The 18,800-nt window shown below is 26.0% G+C and overlaps 1 protein-coding gene across 2 annotated transcripts; it reads left to right on the top strand.

Moving 5' to 3' along the window:
* The first annotated feature begins 291 nt into the window (after window positions 1–291).
* On the top strand, window positions 292–16,797 carry Egfr (epidermal growth factor receptor). Of its 2 annotated transcripts, none has more exons than XM_070640621.1 (8): window positions 292–463; window positions 11,802–12,221; window positions 12,297–13,105; window positions 13,169–13,340; window positions 13,409–13,541; window positions 13,599–13,906; window positions 13,978–15,040; window positions 15,101–16,797. In XM_070640621.1, exons 1-8 carry the CDS (start codon window positions 355–357, stop codon window positions 16,143–16,145), a joined length of 4,059 nt encoding a protein of 1,352 aa, XP_070496722.1. In that variant the 5' UTR covers window positions 292–354; the 3' UTR covers window positions 16,146–16,797. The 2 variants fall into 2 exon arrangements, with proteins under 2 accessions (XP_070496722.1, XP_070496720.1); XM_070640619.1 differs by lacking the exon at window positions 292–463 and adding an exon at window positions 9,213–9,623.
* The last annotated feature ends 2,003 nt before the right edge of the window (window positions 16,798–18,800 follow it).

Below are 18,800 nucleotides of genomic sequence, written 5' to 3'. Positions count from 1 at the left end.
AAACATTGCAAGAGAGTAAAAGAGAAAAAATAAAAGAGCGAGTCCAAATTTGGTGAGATATATTGAACGAGAATGAGTTTATTTCAATATGATCATTCGTTCAGACGTGGATCGTATTCAAAAGAAATAAGACGTTTTTTAAACAAAAAACTTAGTTTAAGTTTTTATGTGAAATACTATTGACTTTAGAATAAAAGTGATAATCGATAGAAAATTATATTAATTATCAGTGGGAAATAATATAATATATTTTTTCACTTATCAGTGATGCAATAATGTTTTCTTAATTATATTATTTTTCAAGTTATTGTGCTAAAAAAAAGTTCTAATAATTGACTTAAAAAAAGAAAAACAATGTTGAATAAACTCTTCTGGCTTTTTTTGTTGATTCTTTGTGGATTATTTCACCATTGTAAATGTTATACAAATATCGTCAACAAATTTGAGGATAACGAAATTCGAGGTAAATTTAATATTCACTTTTCTAGGTTTTTTAAATATTAAATTTAGGATGAACATTAAAATTTGTAATTTTAAAGTATATATTAAAGAATATCACAATTTCATTAATGCTCCCACGATACAAATGATTGAATTAGTAAGAAAATATTTATTTTTCCTATACATGCCATATTACTTATCACAGACTATAATGTTATCTTATCAAATAAACTGAAATAAACGATTACTAAAGTAATGATAATTAAAATTTCAACTAGAAAAATTGAAAAATTGTGCATATTTTTTGCAATCATAGGAAAAAAATTCGGATTCTTAAAAACTTACACAAATGTAGATGAGAAAAAGATCGAAGAAATGAATAAAATCAATTATTAATGAACTTTTACGTCTCTGTATAAATCTTCTTACTTAATTATGAATCGGATAAAAAAGAATGAATGAAAAATCAAAGATGAATGAAACGGTGTAGAAACAAGTTTTAGAGTAGCTTTATATTAATGGTACTACATCAATAACTGCATTTAAAATATGAAATTTTTGCATTATCTTAAAATTTAAATTTGTTTTTAAGACTGAATATACTTTTCTTCATATATTTTTAAAAACTATTATTTCTCAAATTTCATTAAATCTTTAAAAATATTCTCATGGAATTTCATCCTGTTTGAGTTTGTATTTGTGAGCACTTTTTTCATTGTTAAGTGAAAAAGAAATTTGAGAACTAATACATATATTTTCACTAGTGGAAAGAAGTAGGTAAAAAAATTGTGAAGCCCATTGAAGAATTTTTTCCAGTTTTTTCATTATTGCTTTTTTGTGGAACATAAAATGGCAACATGTGGATGTATGATTTTACATGTGTTTGTAAATTGCTTCTAGCTTCAAGGTGCAATCTGTAGTGTACTATTAAAAAACCTGTTTCACCGAGACACTCTTGTATAATTTATCATAAAATTAATTTGACAATGTAACATTACAAATCAATTTTTTTTGCAGCAATATTTTTAAAAAATTGTCTTTTTAATTAAATTTAAAGAATATTAAGATCTAAATTTCTTCATATTTGATTTTTTTTCTCTAACAAAATGCACTGCTGTTTACAAGCTGGCCTTAAAACGGATGTTGTAGAAGCATTCAAGAGTACTGTAATCGTTAAGATCTTCCTTTTCTATCTATATTCACATTGATCCCATACACAAAAGAACAACAATACAAATCTAAGAACAGTGTGTATGAAGTTGTAATTTGAAACTTATCTATAAAGTATTTCGACAATTTGAAAAAATATTTTTGAAATAAGAAACTTGATCATTTGTTGCTTACTCGCTAGTTTTTAAAATGCATATTAAATATGCATTCCTATTAATACAATAAAAAAATATTTTGTAGATTTCATTTGAAGTTGATTCTACAATAAAAACAAAGATAAAAAAATTCTGAAATTTGACCCATGACGCAAATTTATTAATACTATACACACCAATACAAAAAAAAAATCACACCAGTAAGGAAAAGTAGTGGAATGAACTGATGAACCAGCAGAAAATAAAATTAAACCAGCAAAAAAATTTAATATTATTTTGCTTAATTTCAGTTACTTCTACTTTATTTCATGTATTAAAATATATTCAGAAAAGAATATGAAATATAAATAAAAATGAAAATATTTAATATAGGTAATATAAAAAAGATAATAGAGTTGAAAAATGCTATTTCCTGTATGTTTAATAATAATAAAAATTTAAATTTAAATATTTCTAATTCAACTTCCCAGTTTATAATATTCTTGTTATTTTTAAGACGGTTCATTGACAGCAAATTGTCAAATAATTAGAGAAACTACAAAACTCGAAAGAAAAGAGAAAACATATTTTAACATTGAAACATACAAATAAATTTAAAATTAAAAATTAAAACAGATTGCTACAATAATTAAGTAATAAGATGATTCAAAATTCTGTACAGTTGCTCTCGATACCTGTGGCATTACTTATAATTTATAAGTTATAAGTTATAAATTACTAACAAACAATGAACCACATGATAACGTGATATTGCAATGCTGTATTTTTCCCGAGCTGCTGTGTTTACTGCGAAGCTTCAAAATGTTTAGGATTTTTATGATATACAAAATGAAGATACAAATTATTAAATTTCCGATAGAATATGTGTGTACTGGTGTACAAAAAATTTTAAATTTGTGTTCTTTAAATATTGAGTGTCAAAAAATTGGGAGAAAAAGGTCTTCAACCAACTTTGATTATATCTCAGTTGATAAAATTTTAAGTTTAAATTAAAATGATCGACATTAGAATGAACACATTTTAAACATATTGAATATATTTAAGACATTTGAATCAACCTAGTTCTCCATTCATTGATAGTTTGATCTTTGACACAAAAGTTAGTCATACATTTTTTTCTTCTATAATTTATCTCAACGTATTTGTTCATTCTTGATTCATATTCGTTTCAACTGAATTCAATTCGATCCCTCATATCTTCTTGTGTAGTAGTAAAAAATATTCTTTAAGTAACAATATATGTCTTAAAACGTATACATAACAAGAAATTGATTTGAATGTTTGCGAGACGACTAATTACTTAAATTGTTTTTAATTGAAATCATCAATTAAAAAAAGCTTCGAATTGGAATTTCGAAATATGAAAATCAATAAACACTTACAATATAAAACAAACACGATTTGTTCACTATAATTAAGGATTAAAGGATCTTATTAGTAATGCATCTGTTTCCGTTCAAATGAATAAGAGAGAGAAACAAAATTTTCCCATGATGTTCCAATCCCAGCTGTAAAAAAATTTTGTAAATCTAAATTTTTTTTATATTTAAGCATTAGTTTTTAATTGTTTAGTCATTTAAAGAACAAATTTTAATTCATAACATTTGAATTTAATAGATATTTATTTTTTTAATTTTAAACTCAATAAAATTATTAAATTATTTTTAAATTTATTAAGAAAAATTATTTGGAAACTTAAATGCTTGAGTAAGAAAAAAAAGTTTTTTTTTTTTTTATAAAAAAGAGATTGTCTCTTCAAATTATATTTCTGTCTAACGCAAAAGAGCGTAAAATCTATAGTCAACAAGTGCTGTTCTCATTTTTTTTTTTTTTGATTCTCTCTTTACTCATTCTCGAATACAATGTTATTCATTGAGCTACAAAAAATTATTTGCTTGTATGCAGTGAATTCAAGCAAAATGAAAATATACTTTTTATTTAACGAATTTTGTTATTAGTTTTTATTTTAACAATTATAATTTGAATAAAGTTAAATATTGGCTCAAATATTAACACTTTAATCATTTCATTTTTTTTCTAATAAGTTTTGAAAAAGATTTTCTTTAACATTTAAAATTTTGAACATAAAGATATTTTATAGTTTATTTCATACTTCAATGATTTGTCATTTGTGTGCTTGTTTTTAAAAATTGCTTTTTTTTTGTTTCACTCTTAGAACTCTAAAAAATATAGAATTATGTAAAAAATTCATTAGAGAAATAAATCCATTTCAATAAATTTATTGGATTTCAAAAATCTGGTTGTTCACAATGAAATAATTTTTTTTAAATAAAAGACCATAAAATAAATATTTAAAGTGAAATGGTCTTCAAAGAAATGATTGTTTATTAAATTTTTGACATGATGCATACTGCTAAATTTGGTAAACAAATGATTTAATAAAACAAGGAAAAAAAATCAAGAATTCTGCATTTTAACTAGGGGGACGACAACTGTCTTCTTAATATTTTAAAAAAAGATTGATATGAGAGATTTTTTATATCTAATCGGTGTAAATCCGGTGTAAAAAAAACTTTTATAGATCTTCCCTGATTTTAAATTAATTCGCTAATAATTTTTAATACACAATTTTTTTTTAATGCACAAATGCGTGAGAAAATTTCATAAAAACATATGTTTTCGTTTTTTATGCATTCTCTTTTGTAGAAAGAAAGTTTTAACACAACATGTGATCTTAAATTTGTTTAACTTAAAAAAAAAAACTCAATTTGTTTTGCATGAAAGATGTCCGCCAAATAAGAACACAGCAAATTCTTCCACATATTTTGTCTTTCAAAATATAATATACTAGCTGCAGAAGAAATTTGTCTTCTTGTAGATATTGTGTCTTGTATTTATCTAGAATAAGACAGCTTTCTTTCACATATATTTTATTAATGAAGAAAGTTTCTTTTGCAAAAAAAAAAAAAAAAATACAGGCAGATTTGAAAATTTTGACGTATAATTTGCCGACTTCAATGGCAATATGGGGGTACTTCATAGAAAATTTGCATTTATAATATTTAATGAAAAATGTATAAAAATCCGAGAAGGATCCGTAATTACTTTTGGCCTAAATGATTATATAAATAATAATGACAAACCTGATACACATTAGAAAATTTTGCACATTTACACAATTACTCAGAAACCATGAAAAATTTAAAAAAAAAAATTAAATTTTTAAAAAAATTCGGAAAATTAAAGAATATAATTTTAAAAAACCTGGTTTTCAAAAAATTCTTGTTGCATAATATCTAAAAGTCAATAGTTATTGTAAAAGTTCTATTGATTAAATTTATAGATTTTCAAATGTTTAATAAGAAAATAATTCGATTGAACTTAGCTGGAAAAATATTTTTTTTGTGGAGCGTAATAGGAAATAAAATTTCGATGAATTAGATATGGGACCGTTCACTTATTACGTTCGCTTTTCTTTTTAAGGGGGATGGGGGTCTAGGATTTTGTAACAGCCTAATTTTTTTTTGCATGGACATTTTGTAACTAGGGTCTAGAAATTCGTTTTTTTGCGTAACGTAAAAAGTGAACGAACCCTATGCTAATGTGGACTAAAACATTGAGTATAGAATCGTCAGATTTTGATTGATAAACAACTTTTTTTTTAAAATTAAAACAAAAGAAAAAAACAAAATAAACAAATATATATTTTTATGTAAAATCTAATCTAAAGAAGCATAAATTCATTCCATATGGAACCCTTTCTGTAAACTACTTAAACAATTCCTTTTAAATCAAATTTGAATCACATTTTTATGTTTTTTTTTTTTTTTTTCACTTCCTGTAAAACCAAAACAGTTTCAACCAAGGGGCCGTTTACTTATTACGTTCGCTTTTTAGGGGAGAGGTCTAGGATTTTGAAACAGCCTAAACAAAAAAATTTTTTTTGAATGGACATTTCGTAACAGGGGGGGAAGTGGGGGGGGGGGTGGTAGGTTCTAGGAATTTATTTTCAATGATGAAATATTATTCTTTTTTTATCTGAACATTAGGCTCTAGAAAAATAATTAATTTAAAATGACTTTAAACTTTGGATTATGCATGAAGAAATTGTAATAAAAAACTATTTAGTTCAATTTACTCAAGAATCAAAGATTCATTTTGAAATGGTTTGAAGATGACTATAATAACCATAGATCGAAGTCGATTTTTTCTGCTAAAACCATTTCTTTTATTTTTTGGCGACATAAAGCAATTAAAAAAGCATGACCGTTGTTCCTTATATGAAATATTAGGATTCACAGTCATTTTCAATAATGGCAAAAAATCTAAAAATAGTATTAGCCGAAAAACCAGATTCTATCTCTGATAATTACTTTAAACTTTTTTTATGGTTTCAATATAATTATTAAATGTTTGACTTCTCATTCTGAACTCCACTGGGAACTGATTTAATAATCAATTACTGATCGCTGGAACAAAAATGCGCTGAAGTAACTCGATAAGAACGAGTACTTTTGTAAGTTTTTTTTATTAATTTTGGATCTCAAAAGAATCCCGGAAAAAACAAATATTCTCGTCAAGCTTAATGGGATTCTTCACTAGTATATAAATATTCTATTTTCTTTATAATGTTAAATAAAAATTACACAAATAGTATAATTTTTTTCTGAGCATTCTGAACATGATCTTACATAAAATTATCAACATAATTTCTATTCAACAAAATTTTGAATTCAATTGTATTTTATTTTGGAATTCATTTTCATTATATGTATTAATAGCTTTAGACAGGAAATATTTGTTCTTAAAATGATGATTTTTCTGATGTTTAGATACTTGTTCAACAATGAAAAAAAAAAAAACAAATTAACTTGAAATAAGTTATAAAATTTCTTTTAAAATTTAAACTTGTTTTGCAAATATTGCGACCTATATATTTGATTCTAACTTGAAAACTAGCAGAATACTTGACGCAATTGAGTCAAGAAACTTTATTTTTTCGATCACAAAACTTTTTAAAAGCTTTTTATTTAAAAATTTTGTAACCGTTTGAATAAAAGAAATAAAATCATCGTAATGATTATTGCTTAGAGATATTACTGTGTAATTGAATTTAAATTTAAAATTTAATTAATAAATGAAGATAATATTTAATTTATTTGCTTGCAATATTTTTAAAATATCGTTATTAAAAAGAATAATAATCAAATATATATAATACAACAATAATAATATTACTCAGAAGTTTTAACAGCATCCATACTAAATAACACACTAAACCGGTTTTATACATACACTTTTGTATATTTAAACATGATTAAATTTTTAATGTTTCTTTAAGTTATGATTTGGTGCATATTTTTATTAGTTCAGCTATTTAATAATATAATTTTATCTTGTAGACAATTAAAAAAAAAAATACACATTAAATTAAAAATTTTTTTTTAAAAAAAAAGCTTAATTAAAACTGAAATAATTAGAAAAGTGTATTTTATTTTTATTAATTATTGATCATTCTAGAATATTTATAAAAATTTCAACCAAATTAGTTTAAGTCCATTTTTTCAACTTTTACTAATCTCTAAACGGATCATAAAAAGAGCAATGGAAAATAAGATTTTTTGGCTATTCACTATTCTTCTCAACAAAATTCATCTGAAGTAGACAATAGAAAGTTTTATGAACCTTTCAAACCTCTTCAACTCACAGTGTGGATCATATACACATTCTTCTATTCTCTACCTGTTGTTTTCCTTACAAGAATTTATTAATTTATAATTTTAATAAATGCTTCATTTTTTTTAAATGCATGCAAGAAAGACTTCTTAGGTTAACATAGAAATAAATAGACGAAATTCGTTATTAACAACTAATTAAATAAAAATTTTTTGGTGTCTTACAAATCTAATGAACTAGTCTAAATTTGAAAATGTTTTTATGTCTCTGGATTAATAAAGTTATTAAAAAAACTGGATACGTCAAATATAAAAAACATAGTTTTATTAGCTTGAATATTTATTAATTTTATGTCATAGGTTGTACAATAGTTATTAAATATAAAGTAAATAATTAAAATGAAGAAATCAAGCATGCAAAGAATATTACACAAGGCTTAAATTTCATTTGCTAAACAAACACAAACATTAATAAAAATTAATCGGGATTTTATTTTATTTTCGCTTAATCTTAAAGAATGCTGAAAATTTCATCTACAACTTTTAAAATTAAAGAATGCTAATTAATTAATTTATTCTCTCATATTCTTCTTTGAAAAATATTAAAAATTTTGTATTTATTCATCGTTGTCGTTGTCATCTATTAAGAGAAGATCCGTGTTTATGTATTTAATTCTTGTTTGATATTCAATTCGTTTTAATATATAAATCGCCTTTCTACTTATTGTCATATAGGAATATTTTTTTAAGTCTCTGTCTACGGTATTTCGTTTAAGAATAAGCTACTTAACTGATAAGCCACATTCAGGTTTCTATATTGCAAATTTTTATATTGCCTGTGAAAAACTGCTGTTCGATAAAAAAAAAATAAAATAAAAAATAAAAACTTCATAATTTTATATTTTTATTATGATATTTTCTAAATTTTCTCGTTTAACTTAAGTTTTAATAAAGATTAAAAAATCTAAATACCTAATTGATTGTTTAATTTGGCATTCATATTAAAATGAATAAAAAGCGAATTTATATAGTATTAAAATCAATTTTAGTATGCATCAACATATTTTTAGAATGCATGTTTTATGAAAATCTCTCCAAAAGAAGAAGCAAAAATGATTTAGCATTTTAAAACAATGCTCTTTACATTACTCATATCTTGTAAATGTGAAAAGAACTAAGAAGTTTTAAAGCATCTTCTTACCTGATTTCTTGTATTGTTCATCTTATTATATACCTGATTCTTTTTAGATGCTTTTCTTCTATAAAGATTACTTTTTGTGTAATATTTTTTTTTTCCTCTTCAAAAAGATAATTTATAAGCATATCATGAAACTAATACAGACAACATAAAATCTTATTTAAGTTAAAAACATGAAATAATAATTTTCTTTCACATTCCATTTTGTTTCGGTAAAAGCTCTTATGAATACTAGTGTTGGTGTTTCTTATGTACATACAACTGTATACATCAACACAAAATTTCATACAGAGAATAAAAAACCTGAATAGATGGATCGCGCAAACCTTTATAACCTGAAACACTTTAGTTAGAGTTTAACTGTTGAGATGTTTGATCGTATTTTTCTTATATAAGTAGTTTTTTTTATTTATCATAAATTATATTATAAAACATTTAAAAGTTTGTGAACAATTGTGAAATTAAAAATTTTGGAATAATAGTTGCATAAAATATCAATTAAAGAATTTATAACAAAAAAAATGAATAAAATTTAGAAAATTGAATGTTGAAAAAGTGTTAAGATAAGATGAGAAATCGATTTACACACACATAACACAAATACAATTAAAATAATAAAAAAATACTCATAACAAGTGGTATTTATTTTTTTGTTCTGCAAGTGAGAATAAAGAATTGAAACTTATTATAGACTCTTCTGTGAGTTGGAAATATATAAATAATAATTTAAGATATTGTTCTTTTATTGACTTTTTTGTGATCTTTTGGAAATATTGATCGCATTGAACGTCCAACGTTTTTTTAAAGCTTCAATAAAGCTACTTTTAAGGCTTTTATTGTTGCATAATGTCATAATGTTGTGCGATTTTATGAAACTGGGGATTGTCCTTAACATTGTAGTTTTTATAATATTAGTCAATCCTCTGCCTTTATTGGCATCAAAAACGCAAAATAAAAGAGATCGTGAAAGACTTAAACAACAAGCACAAGAAGAACGTCAATCTGAATTCGTCAAAGGGAAAAGTAAGTTTAAATAATAAAATACAACCAAACGGTATTTCACAAGAAAAATGAGAAATAAAATATAAAAAAAATCAATGAATCGAATATTTACTTAAACATATACTTGCACAATTACTGGTAACTGATAAGAACATATTTTTAAAATACATGAAAGAAATTTTATTTAATTAAACATCTATGTGATATTTATTTTTATTTTCGCTCCAAAATAAAATTTACTGATAAGCACTACCGTAATAAAATTGTTTTTTGTTGTTTAAAATGATAACCATTTATGCTGTTTGATATTTGATAAATTTATGATAAAGGTGAAAAATCAACAAAGTACTTAACAGCATGAATTAAAGTAAATTGTTAAAATTATTTACATTAATACCAAAACATTTTTTCCAATTCATATACAAACTGAAAATCGTGACAAAATAATAAACAATATTTACACAATTGTGAAAAAAAAATTGCTAAATGAAATTTTATACATTGAGTTTATGTACTTTTTAAAACGAATCGGCATTTTAAAGCAAATAAAGTATGAAGTCCTGAAGAAGGAAAAGAAATAAACCTTAAAAGAGTTCAGCATTTGTCTCCATAAAAAACTACAAAAAGCATAAGTCACGAGGTCGATCTTTATTAGTTCTTAAAATGATTATTCAATCTTTTTATTTCTTTTATTTCTCTTGTAACTTTCTAAGTATCGACTGAATATTCATCCTCAATATTTTATATTTATATATTCACACTCTATTATGGTGTGTTATATTTTAAATGTAAAATTTTAATTCATGTTAATTTTTTCATAAATATATTGATTATTTGTTGGATTAATTTTATTTTAAATGAGTATTTTAAAAACAAACATTTTTATATGAGTATTAAATCAGTAACATATTATTAATTTTTTTTCTAACGACTAAAATTAAAAAAAAAAAATACTTTTTTTTTTTCAAAAATAAACTATATAAATCAACCAGCTCAAAATTAAAAAGTATTATGATTATTGGCTTTGAAAAATAAATATTTTAGTGTTGGTATAAAAAAGTATTAAAATAATTATTTTGATCTAATCAGAACTTAAAAAGTTATAAGAAATTAATAATAAAAAAAACAGCATACTAACACAAAGATAGTGAACAAAGCATTTTTATGGAATTCTTTTAAAAAATTGTACTTGTGGAAGATGGAAACTAAAAGAGAAGATCAAACTAGCTGCTTTTTATTTTCTTTGATTATGTTCAGCATCACACATCTATTTGTATTTGCAGTTTTGTCTGTTTGAGTGTTAAATTCTTGAGGTGCTTTTAATATTGAATATATTGAAATAAACTTTTAAAATGATCTATACGTACAGTAGATATATTTATTAAAGACCGTCGACATTTTTTTGATATTATTTAAGTTTATTTTTTTTTTTATTAAGAATAATTAAATCAAAAAAAATTAAGTTTAACTCTAATTTGATGTCTAATAATTGTTTGTATCTATTCATGTAAACATCTTAAAAATATCTAAAATATGGACTTCACTCTTCAAAATGGTATCTAGTCCGTAAGGTCAATCCAAAAAATTCCATAATCCCTACTGTGTGAGTTTGAGAGATGATTTTTTCATTTATTTCTTCTTTCTTTACTTACTTCATTCTCTCATTCTTTGTTCTCCTTTCATTTTCACAACATTTATGTAAAAGCAAATGTGTTGGATTTATCCATTTCTATCTGATAAAAAAGAACATAAAGAACTGATATTTGTCCACAATTTCATAGAATCATCATTAAAGAAAATAAACAAGGATTTCATGGATACTTTTTCGACTACATATATAAACGAAAAGTAATTCTTTTGTTTATAAAAATATTTTAGCAACAACAATGCACAATAATATATCTAAAGGCATATTGCATGGAAAGCATGAAACGAAGAAAAAACGAAAGATAATATTAAGCGAAACGATAAAGAGTAAAATAAAATGGTAATAAGAAAAACGTGAAACACGAACTCAGAAAATAATAAGAGAAAATTTTTGTTGAAATCGTGCAAGTCAAAAATGATGCACATGATTGTTTATTCTTTATAGTGCCGAAAGTCAAAGTAAATTTAAAGTATGAATTATCAAACATATATCTCAAATAATGAAATCATAAGTTTAATTTTTTTCAATTTCTTTGTAAATTCTTTTAACAGTATGCATTGGAACTAATGGGCGAATGTCAGTACCGTCAAATCGAGAATTTCATTACAAAAATCTCAAAGATCGCTACACAAACTGTACTTACGTAGACGGAAACCTCGAAATAACTTGGATACAGAATAATACATATGATTTAAGCTTCTTACAGCACATTAGAGAAGTCACGGGATATGTATTAATAAGCCATGTGGATGTAGAACACGTTAGGTTACCACGTTTACAAATTATTCGAGGACGAACTTTATTTAAGTTAAATGTTTGGAAAAATGAATTTGGATTGTTTGTTTCATTTTCACAAATGCAAACATTAGAGCTACCAGCTTTAAGAGATATCTTAAATGGTTCTTCTGGAATGTTTAACAATTATAATCTATGTCACGTAAGAACAATTCAATGGGACGAAATATTATCAGGTATTTTAAGATTTTAGATTTAATTTTATTGCTTTTTTTAATTTACACAATTTTATTTTAAAATTTTAAAAATAGCTGCAAATGCTACAAATATATATACGTATAACTTTACTTCTCCTGAACGAGATTGTCCAGCATGCCATTCTAGTTGTGAAAAAGGATGCTGGGGAGAAGGTCCAGAAAATTGCCAAAAATTTAGTAAAATCAATTGTTCTCCACAATGCTCCCAAGGAAGATGTTTTGGTCCAAAACCCAGAGATTGTTGCCATTTATTTTGTGCTGGAGGTTGTACAGGACCAACACAAAAAGACTGTTTAGCGTGTAAAAACTTTTATGACGATGGTGAGTGCAAACAAGAATGCCCCAGCATGCAAATATACAATCCTACAAACTATCTTTGGGAGCCGAATCCACATGGAAAGTATGCTTATGGTGCTACATGTGTTAGACATTGTCCAGAACATTTGCTTAAAGACAATGGAGCTTGTGTACGAACATGTCCATCGAATAAAATGGCTAAAAACGGTGAATGTGTACAATGCAATGGACCATGTCCAAAAACATGCAATAGCGAAGGAATAGTACATTCAGGAAATATTGATAATTATAAAGATTGCACTATTATAGAAGGCTCTCTTGAAATATTAGATCAGACATTTACTGGCTATCAACAAGTCTATTCAAATTTTTCATTTGGACCTCGTTTTATTAAGATACATCCAGATCGTCTCGAAGTCTTTTCAACTGTAAAGGAAATTACAGGTTACTTAAATATACAAGGTTATCATGATGACTTCACGAATTTATCATACTTTAGAAATTTGGAAGTTATTGGAGGCAGACAACTAAAAGAAAATTTATTTGCTTCTTTATTTATCGTCAAGGTATTATTTCTAAATTTTTAATATTTTATGAATAATGGCAAAAAATTAAAATTATTTTTTTAGACTTCATTAAAATCACTTGGATTGAAATCGTTGAAAAGAGTTAATTCGGGAGCTGTTGTAATTGTAGAAAATAAACATCTTTGTTTTGCAAACAAAATTGACTGGAATAAAATAAAGAAATCGAGAGATCATGAAATAGTCTCAGCTAGAAATCGTGATGTAACAGAATGCGGTAATATATTTTTTAAAGAATATTTTTTAAGAATAATATATAATAATGCAATTCTTTTGAAAAAATAGAATCAGAAGGAGAAGTATGTTCCGAAGAATGTTCATTTGCTGGCTGTTGGGGAAAAGGATCAGATCAGTGCTTGGAATGTAAAAATTTTATATACAAAGGAACTTGTTTACCAAGCTGCAAAAGTGCTAAAAAGTATGAAGAAAATTTAGTATTAAAAACCTGTTTTCTAATGATATTAATTTTTTTTAGTATTTATCAAATCGATGAGAAAAACTGTGGTGAATGCCATCCAGAATGCAAAGGAACGTGTACGGGTCCAAATGCTGATGACTGTTATGAATGTCTTCATGTTAAAGATGGAAAATATTGTGTTGCAGAATGTTCTCATACAAAATATCCTAAAGATGGAATTTGTCTCAACTGTCACGAAGCTTGCAACGGTTGCAAAGGTCCTAGAAACATAATATCTGATGATGGGTGTATACAATGTGACCATGCTATTATTTATCCAAACACAACAATTCAAAAATGTCTTAAAAAGAATGCAACATGTCCAGGTAATGAAAACATTAAACATAACATCCTGTCAAAATGTTTCTAAAAACATTTTTTTTTTTTCTAACTTTAGATCGGTTTTACCACGAATGGGTTCCACCTTATGAAACTGGTTCCTTAAAGAACATGGCAGGAAAATCTATTTGTAGACCGTGTCATCCTCGTTGCAAAAAATGCACACAATACGGCTTTCATGAAAGCGTATGTACTGAATGTGCGGGTTATCGAAGAGGAGAGCAATGCGAGGAAGAATGTCCAGACAATCACTTTGCAAATGAGGAGACAAGAACATGTGATCTTTGCCACGATGAATGTCAAAGATGTCGGGGACCTGGTCCTCATAATTGTGTGGATTGTAAAAATTTTAAAATATTCCACGACGGAGTTCCAAACGCTCATTACCACAACACAACATTTTTCAATTGCACATCTATTTGCCCTCCAAAATACAAGTATAAAATATTCCCAGAAGCGAACGATATAAAATCTCGTCCATATTGCTCGTCTGATCTAGGACTAAGGATAACTGCTGGAGTTCCAACATTATTGATTGTTATTTTTATAACATTAGGTCTCGTACTTACTTTTCTTATTATCTTAACATATTTGTGCCGTCAAAAAGCAAAAGCAAAAAAAGATGTTGTTAAAATGTCAAAAGTATTGGCTGGATGCGAAGATTCTGAACCATTACGACCTACTAATGTTGGACCAAATCTAACAAAACTGCGTATTATAAAAGAAGCAGAATTACGTAGGGGTGGTATATTAGGTATGGGAGCATTTGGTCGTGTATATAAAGGTGTTTGGGTTCCGGAAGGAGAAAACGTTAAAATTCCTGTAGCTATCAAAGTTTTAACTGAACTGAATGGATCAGAGTCAAGTAAAGAATTTTTGGATGAAGCTTACATAATGTGTTCTGTTGAACATCCAAATCTTTTGAAACTTCATGCTGTTTGTATGACATCGCAAATGATGCTTATTACACAACTAATGCCATTAGGATGTTTATTAGATTATGTTAGAAGCAACAAAGATAAAATTGGTTCAAAAGCTCTTTTAAATTGGTCGACACAAATAGCACGAGGAATGGCATACTTGGAAGAAAGAAGACTTGTTCATCGTGATTTAGCTGCTAGGTAAAATAGTTTTTTTTCCCTCGAGAATTTTTTTATAATAATGGAAATAAATAATTTCAGAAACGTTCTTGTACAAACGCCATCATGTGTTAAAGTTACTGACTTTGGATTGAGCAAGCTACTGGACTATGATTCAGATACGTACCGCGCTGCCGGTGGAAAAATGCCAATTAAATGGCTTGCTTTAGAATGCATAAGACATAGAATATTCACAAGCAAGAGTGATGTTTGGTCTTTCGGTGTGACAATCTGGGAAATTTTAACTTATGGAGGTAGACCTTATGAGAATATTCCAGCAAAAGATGTTCCTGATTTAATTGAAATAGGGCATAAATTACCACAACCCGATATATGTTCACTAGATGTTTATTGCATTTTATTATCATGTTGGGTATTAGATGCAGACTCTAGACCTACTTTTAAGCAATTAGGTCAAACTTTTGCCGAAAAGGCAAGGGATCCTGGAAGATATCTAGTTATACCTGGAGATAAATTTATGCGTTTACCTTCATATACAACACAAGACGAAAAAGATCTAATAAGAACATTAGCTCCATTGGACAGTACATCTGGGAACACTATTTTAGATGCCGAAGAATATTTACAGCCCAAATCACGACAGCAAATAGAATGTAGTAGTAATGAGCATAATGACAACCACCCCAAACGATATTGTACTGACCCTTTGAAAAATGGAGACGATGAGACTGATACAAGTCGAGAAGTAGGAATAGGAAATTTACGTCTAGACTTGCCTTTGGATGAAGATGATTACTTAATGCCAACTGGTCCAGGTGCAGGATCTGGTTACATGGATTTATCTCATCCAGCAATAGATAATCCCGAATATCTACTTAATTCTAATTCTTCAAACATAGCTATAATAAGCGGTAGCATTAAGGAAAACAATTTTCAAAATTTAAATAATAATAGTTTATTGAATAATTTAAACAATAATCAAATTAAATCAGAAACTCTACCTACTCAAACGTTAGGTATTCCATTAACAAATTCTGGAGAACCTATATCAGAACATGATTATTATAATGATCTTCAAAGAGAATTGCAACCTCTTCACACTACCAGAAGCGAAACAACTGTTTAGTGAAAAACTTCATACGTGCCTTTAAATTACTCTGTGTTTTTTCTAAGAATTTTATAAAAATTAATGTTAAATACAGTTAATGATTTGAACATTGTAAATTTCAATTGGGTATTCATTAATTCATAAACCGAAATCGCTAAAAGAATGTTCTCAAATCATTTTAATTATTTTTCAACCTCACTTTATTTATTAAGTACTTATGAAACAATCTTAGCCTTTTGCTATTCATATAATTTCAATTTTTAAAAAAAAAATATTTGAATTTTATGTCAGAAAATTCTTTCTTAAAGCATATAATTTTTAAACTTATAATTAAGAAAAAAAAACAACTGTGATATTTATATAGCATTAAAAAATTAATGAATGAAAAAATAAAATAACAATTGATTGACAATTTGACAAATACTATTTCAAAATATAATTATCAAAAGTACAAATTACGAAAAAAGCAAACGTACTATAAATTCAGCATTCTGTTGAAAATTACAACAAAACTGTATGTGCCATCAAAGATCTTTTGCATGTTAAGACATTGTTTAGACAAACAAATCAAAAGCTTCCATAATTACTAAATTTAATTATCATCAGAAAAATAATTGGCACAAAATGTAAAAATATTAAACATAAATAAAATAAATAAAAAATGAGAAAATTATCGTGTAATTTTTTTTACAGATTACAATCTTCTAGAAACGATTTATTTTCTATTAATTCAACATGGTTAAATTTAGAATTTTTTTTAAAAGTATCGTAAATTGAACAATAAAAAATTTTCGTAATATTTTTATGGTTTTCAACAATATAATTCAACAACACTTCTTGTAAATGAAAAACATAAATACTTTTTAATACTATCGGTACTTTTAAAATTGGAATGATCCACTCTATGTTTAAATTTTCACATTCTAAATCAATTTGTTCGACAAAATAATTTTTTGTTTCCTTTAAATTTTGAGTTTCAAATTTTAAAGAGGAACTATCAAAATATTCTATACTAAGCCTTTTTAAGCTTTTGCAAATTTTTAAAACTGACGTGACAATCATTGACTGAGAACATTCATATAACTTGATCCAAATCATCTCTTTTTGCTTTGACAAGAAATATTCGAACTGCTCCTCATGTAATATATCTTCATTTGAAAAGTCTATAAACAGTTTCTTCAAACTAAAACTTATGTTTTCCAAATTTTTAATAATTAAGTTTAAAATTTTAACAGGAGTGCAAAGATTCTTCAAACTATGCTGAGATTTGAAAAATGTAATTATTGTTTGTTCTTCATAAGTGGATTTTTTAAAATTAACTTCATCAAAAATAATAGTATTTAAATTTGGACAAGATACAGTAAAAGGTTCGATTGCTTTAATTGGTGTAAAACCAAAATATAGTTTGAATAAGTTTGGAAATGAAAATTCCTCTCTAGCTAATTTTTCAATATTCTGTAATTTTTGAGCATCTTGTATATCCATTTCGAAAATTTTCAAATCAATTATATGATTAATTGTTTTTAATATTTCGTAATATTGTGTTGTTTCCATAAATGACTGAATACTAATTTGAGCTCTTTTCCATTTTCTTTTGCTATTTAATATTATTTTTAAGCCATTTCCAATTTCAAAAATTTTAAAATTATCATATTTTCTTTTGCTGTTTTGAAAAATTTCTACAATTTCATTACATGGTTCTGCAAATCGGTCATCAACATTCACCCATATTTTTGATGAAAAAACATTTGAATTACCTATTATATTGTTCCATTTTCTCGAAACTTCTGATACATTTAATAATTCGTTTGCAGTAAAATGTTGAAAAACAAAATCATATAAATCTTCATGAATTTGTTTCAAAATGTCCATTTGAATTTTTTGAATGAACTAGTATCAAATAATTCTTGATATTTAATACGCATACTAGCTATTGATACAAAAAATTATAAAAGAACTCGTTCTTATCACGTTATAGCTACTTCAGCGCATTTTGTCCCTGCGATAAGTAATTGATTATTTAGTTAGTTGTCGGTCTACAAAATAAGATCCAGAAGGATCCGGGACACTTCCAGAACTTTAAAATAAGATCCAAGTCACTTCTAGACCTAAAATCCAAGATCCAGTAGTAACTATACAACTTCCAGATCCATAAAAACAAGAATCAGTAGGTTCCAGTTCACTTCCAGACCCACAAAACAAGATCCATTAAATTCCATGACACCATACTAGAAATTTAAGTATTTCCTAAAAAACGGATTTTTATAATTCAAACTGATTCAAACCACATAACTGTTACGAAAAATTCAAACTTTATTCAGTCAACACTGTTACCAATATATGGACATTTCCACAGATTGGTTGAATTTCGTTTATTCCTGTCTGTAATGTTGTCGTTTTTAGAAAATTTGATTTGTTAAAATTTTAAACTTTAACTATCAATTGATATTTAATCAAATAATATCAAACACAAGAGTTTTCTTTTTTAGCTATTTAATGATTTCGTCGATTACATCAATAACCGGAATCAAAATTCAGTACGTTTTTGCGGATTAGCGTTGCTTTGAAAAAAATTACATAAAATCTCAATTTTAAGTTTAATTAGTGTTTTAGGCAAGCTTGATTGGGAAAAGTAATAAAAAAATGGAAAATACATGTTATAAAACAGTCTAG

This window comes from Chironomus tepperi, unplaced genomic scaffold (assembly GCF_022539635.2).
Source record: "Chironomus tepperi strain 1889 unplaced genomic scaffold, CSIRO-AGI_Ctep_v1 contig_219, whole genome shotgun sequence".
NCBI lineage: Eukaryota > Metazoa > Arthropoda > Insecta > Diptera > Chironomidae > Chironomus > Chironomus tepperi.
Note: the sequence above shows the minus strand (reverse complement) of the source record. Positions and strands in the feature narration are given on the sequence as shown.

Excerpts from the sequence above, each read along its gene's own strand:
- Egfr (XM_070640619.1), top strand. The coding sequence starts at position 9,455 with ATGTTGTGCGATTTTATGAAACTGGGGATTGTCCTTAACATTGTAGTT. Across the intron at positions 9,624-11,801 it reads TGAATTCGTCAAAGGGAAAA|TATGCATTGGAACTAATGGG; the intron begins GTAAGTTTAAAT and ends TTCTTTTAACAG. Across the intron at positions 12,222-12,296 it reads ATGGGACGAAATATTATCAG|CTGCAAATGCTACAAATATA; the intron begins GTATTTTAAGAT and ends TTTTAAAAATAG.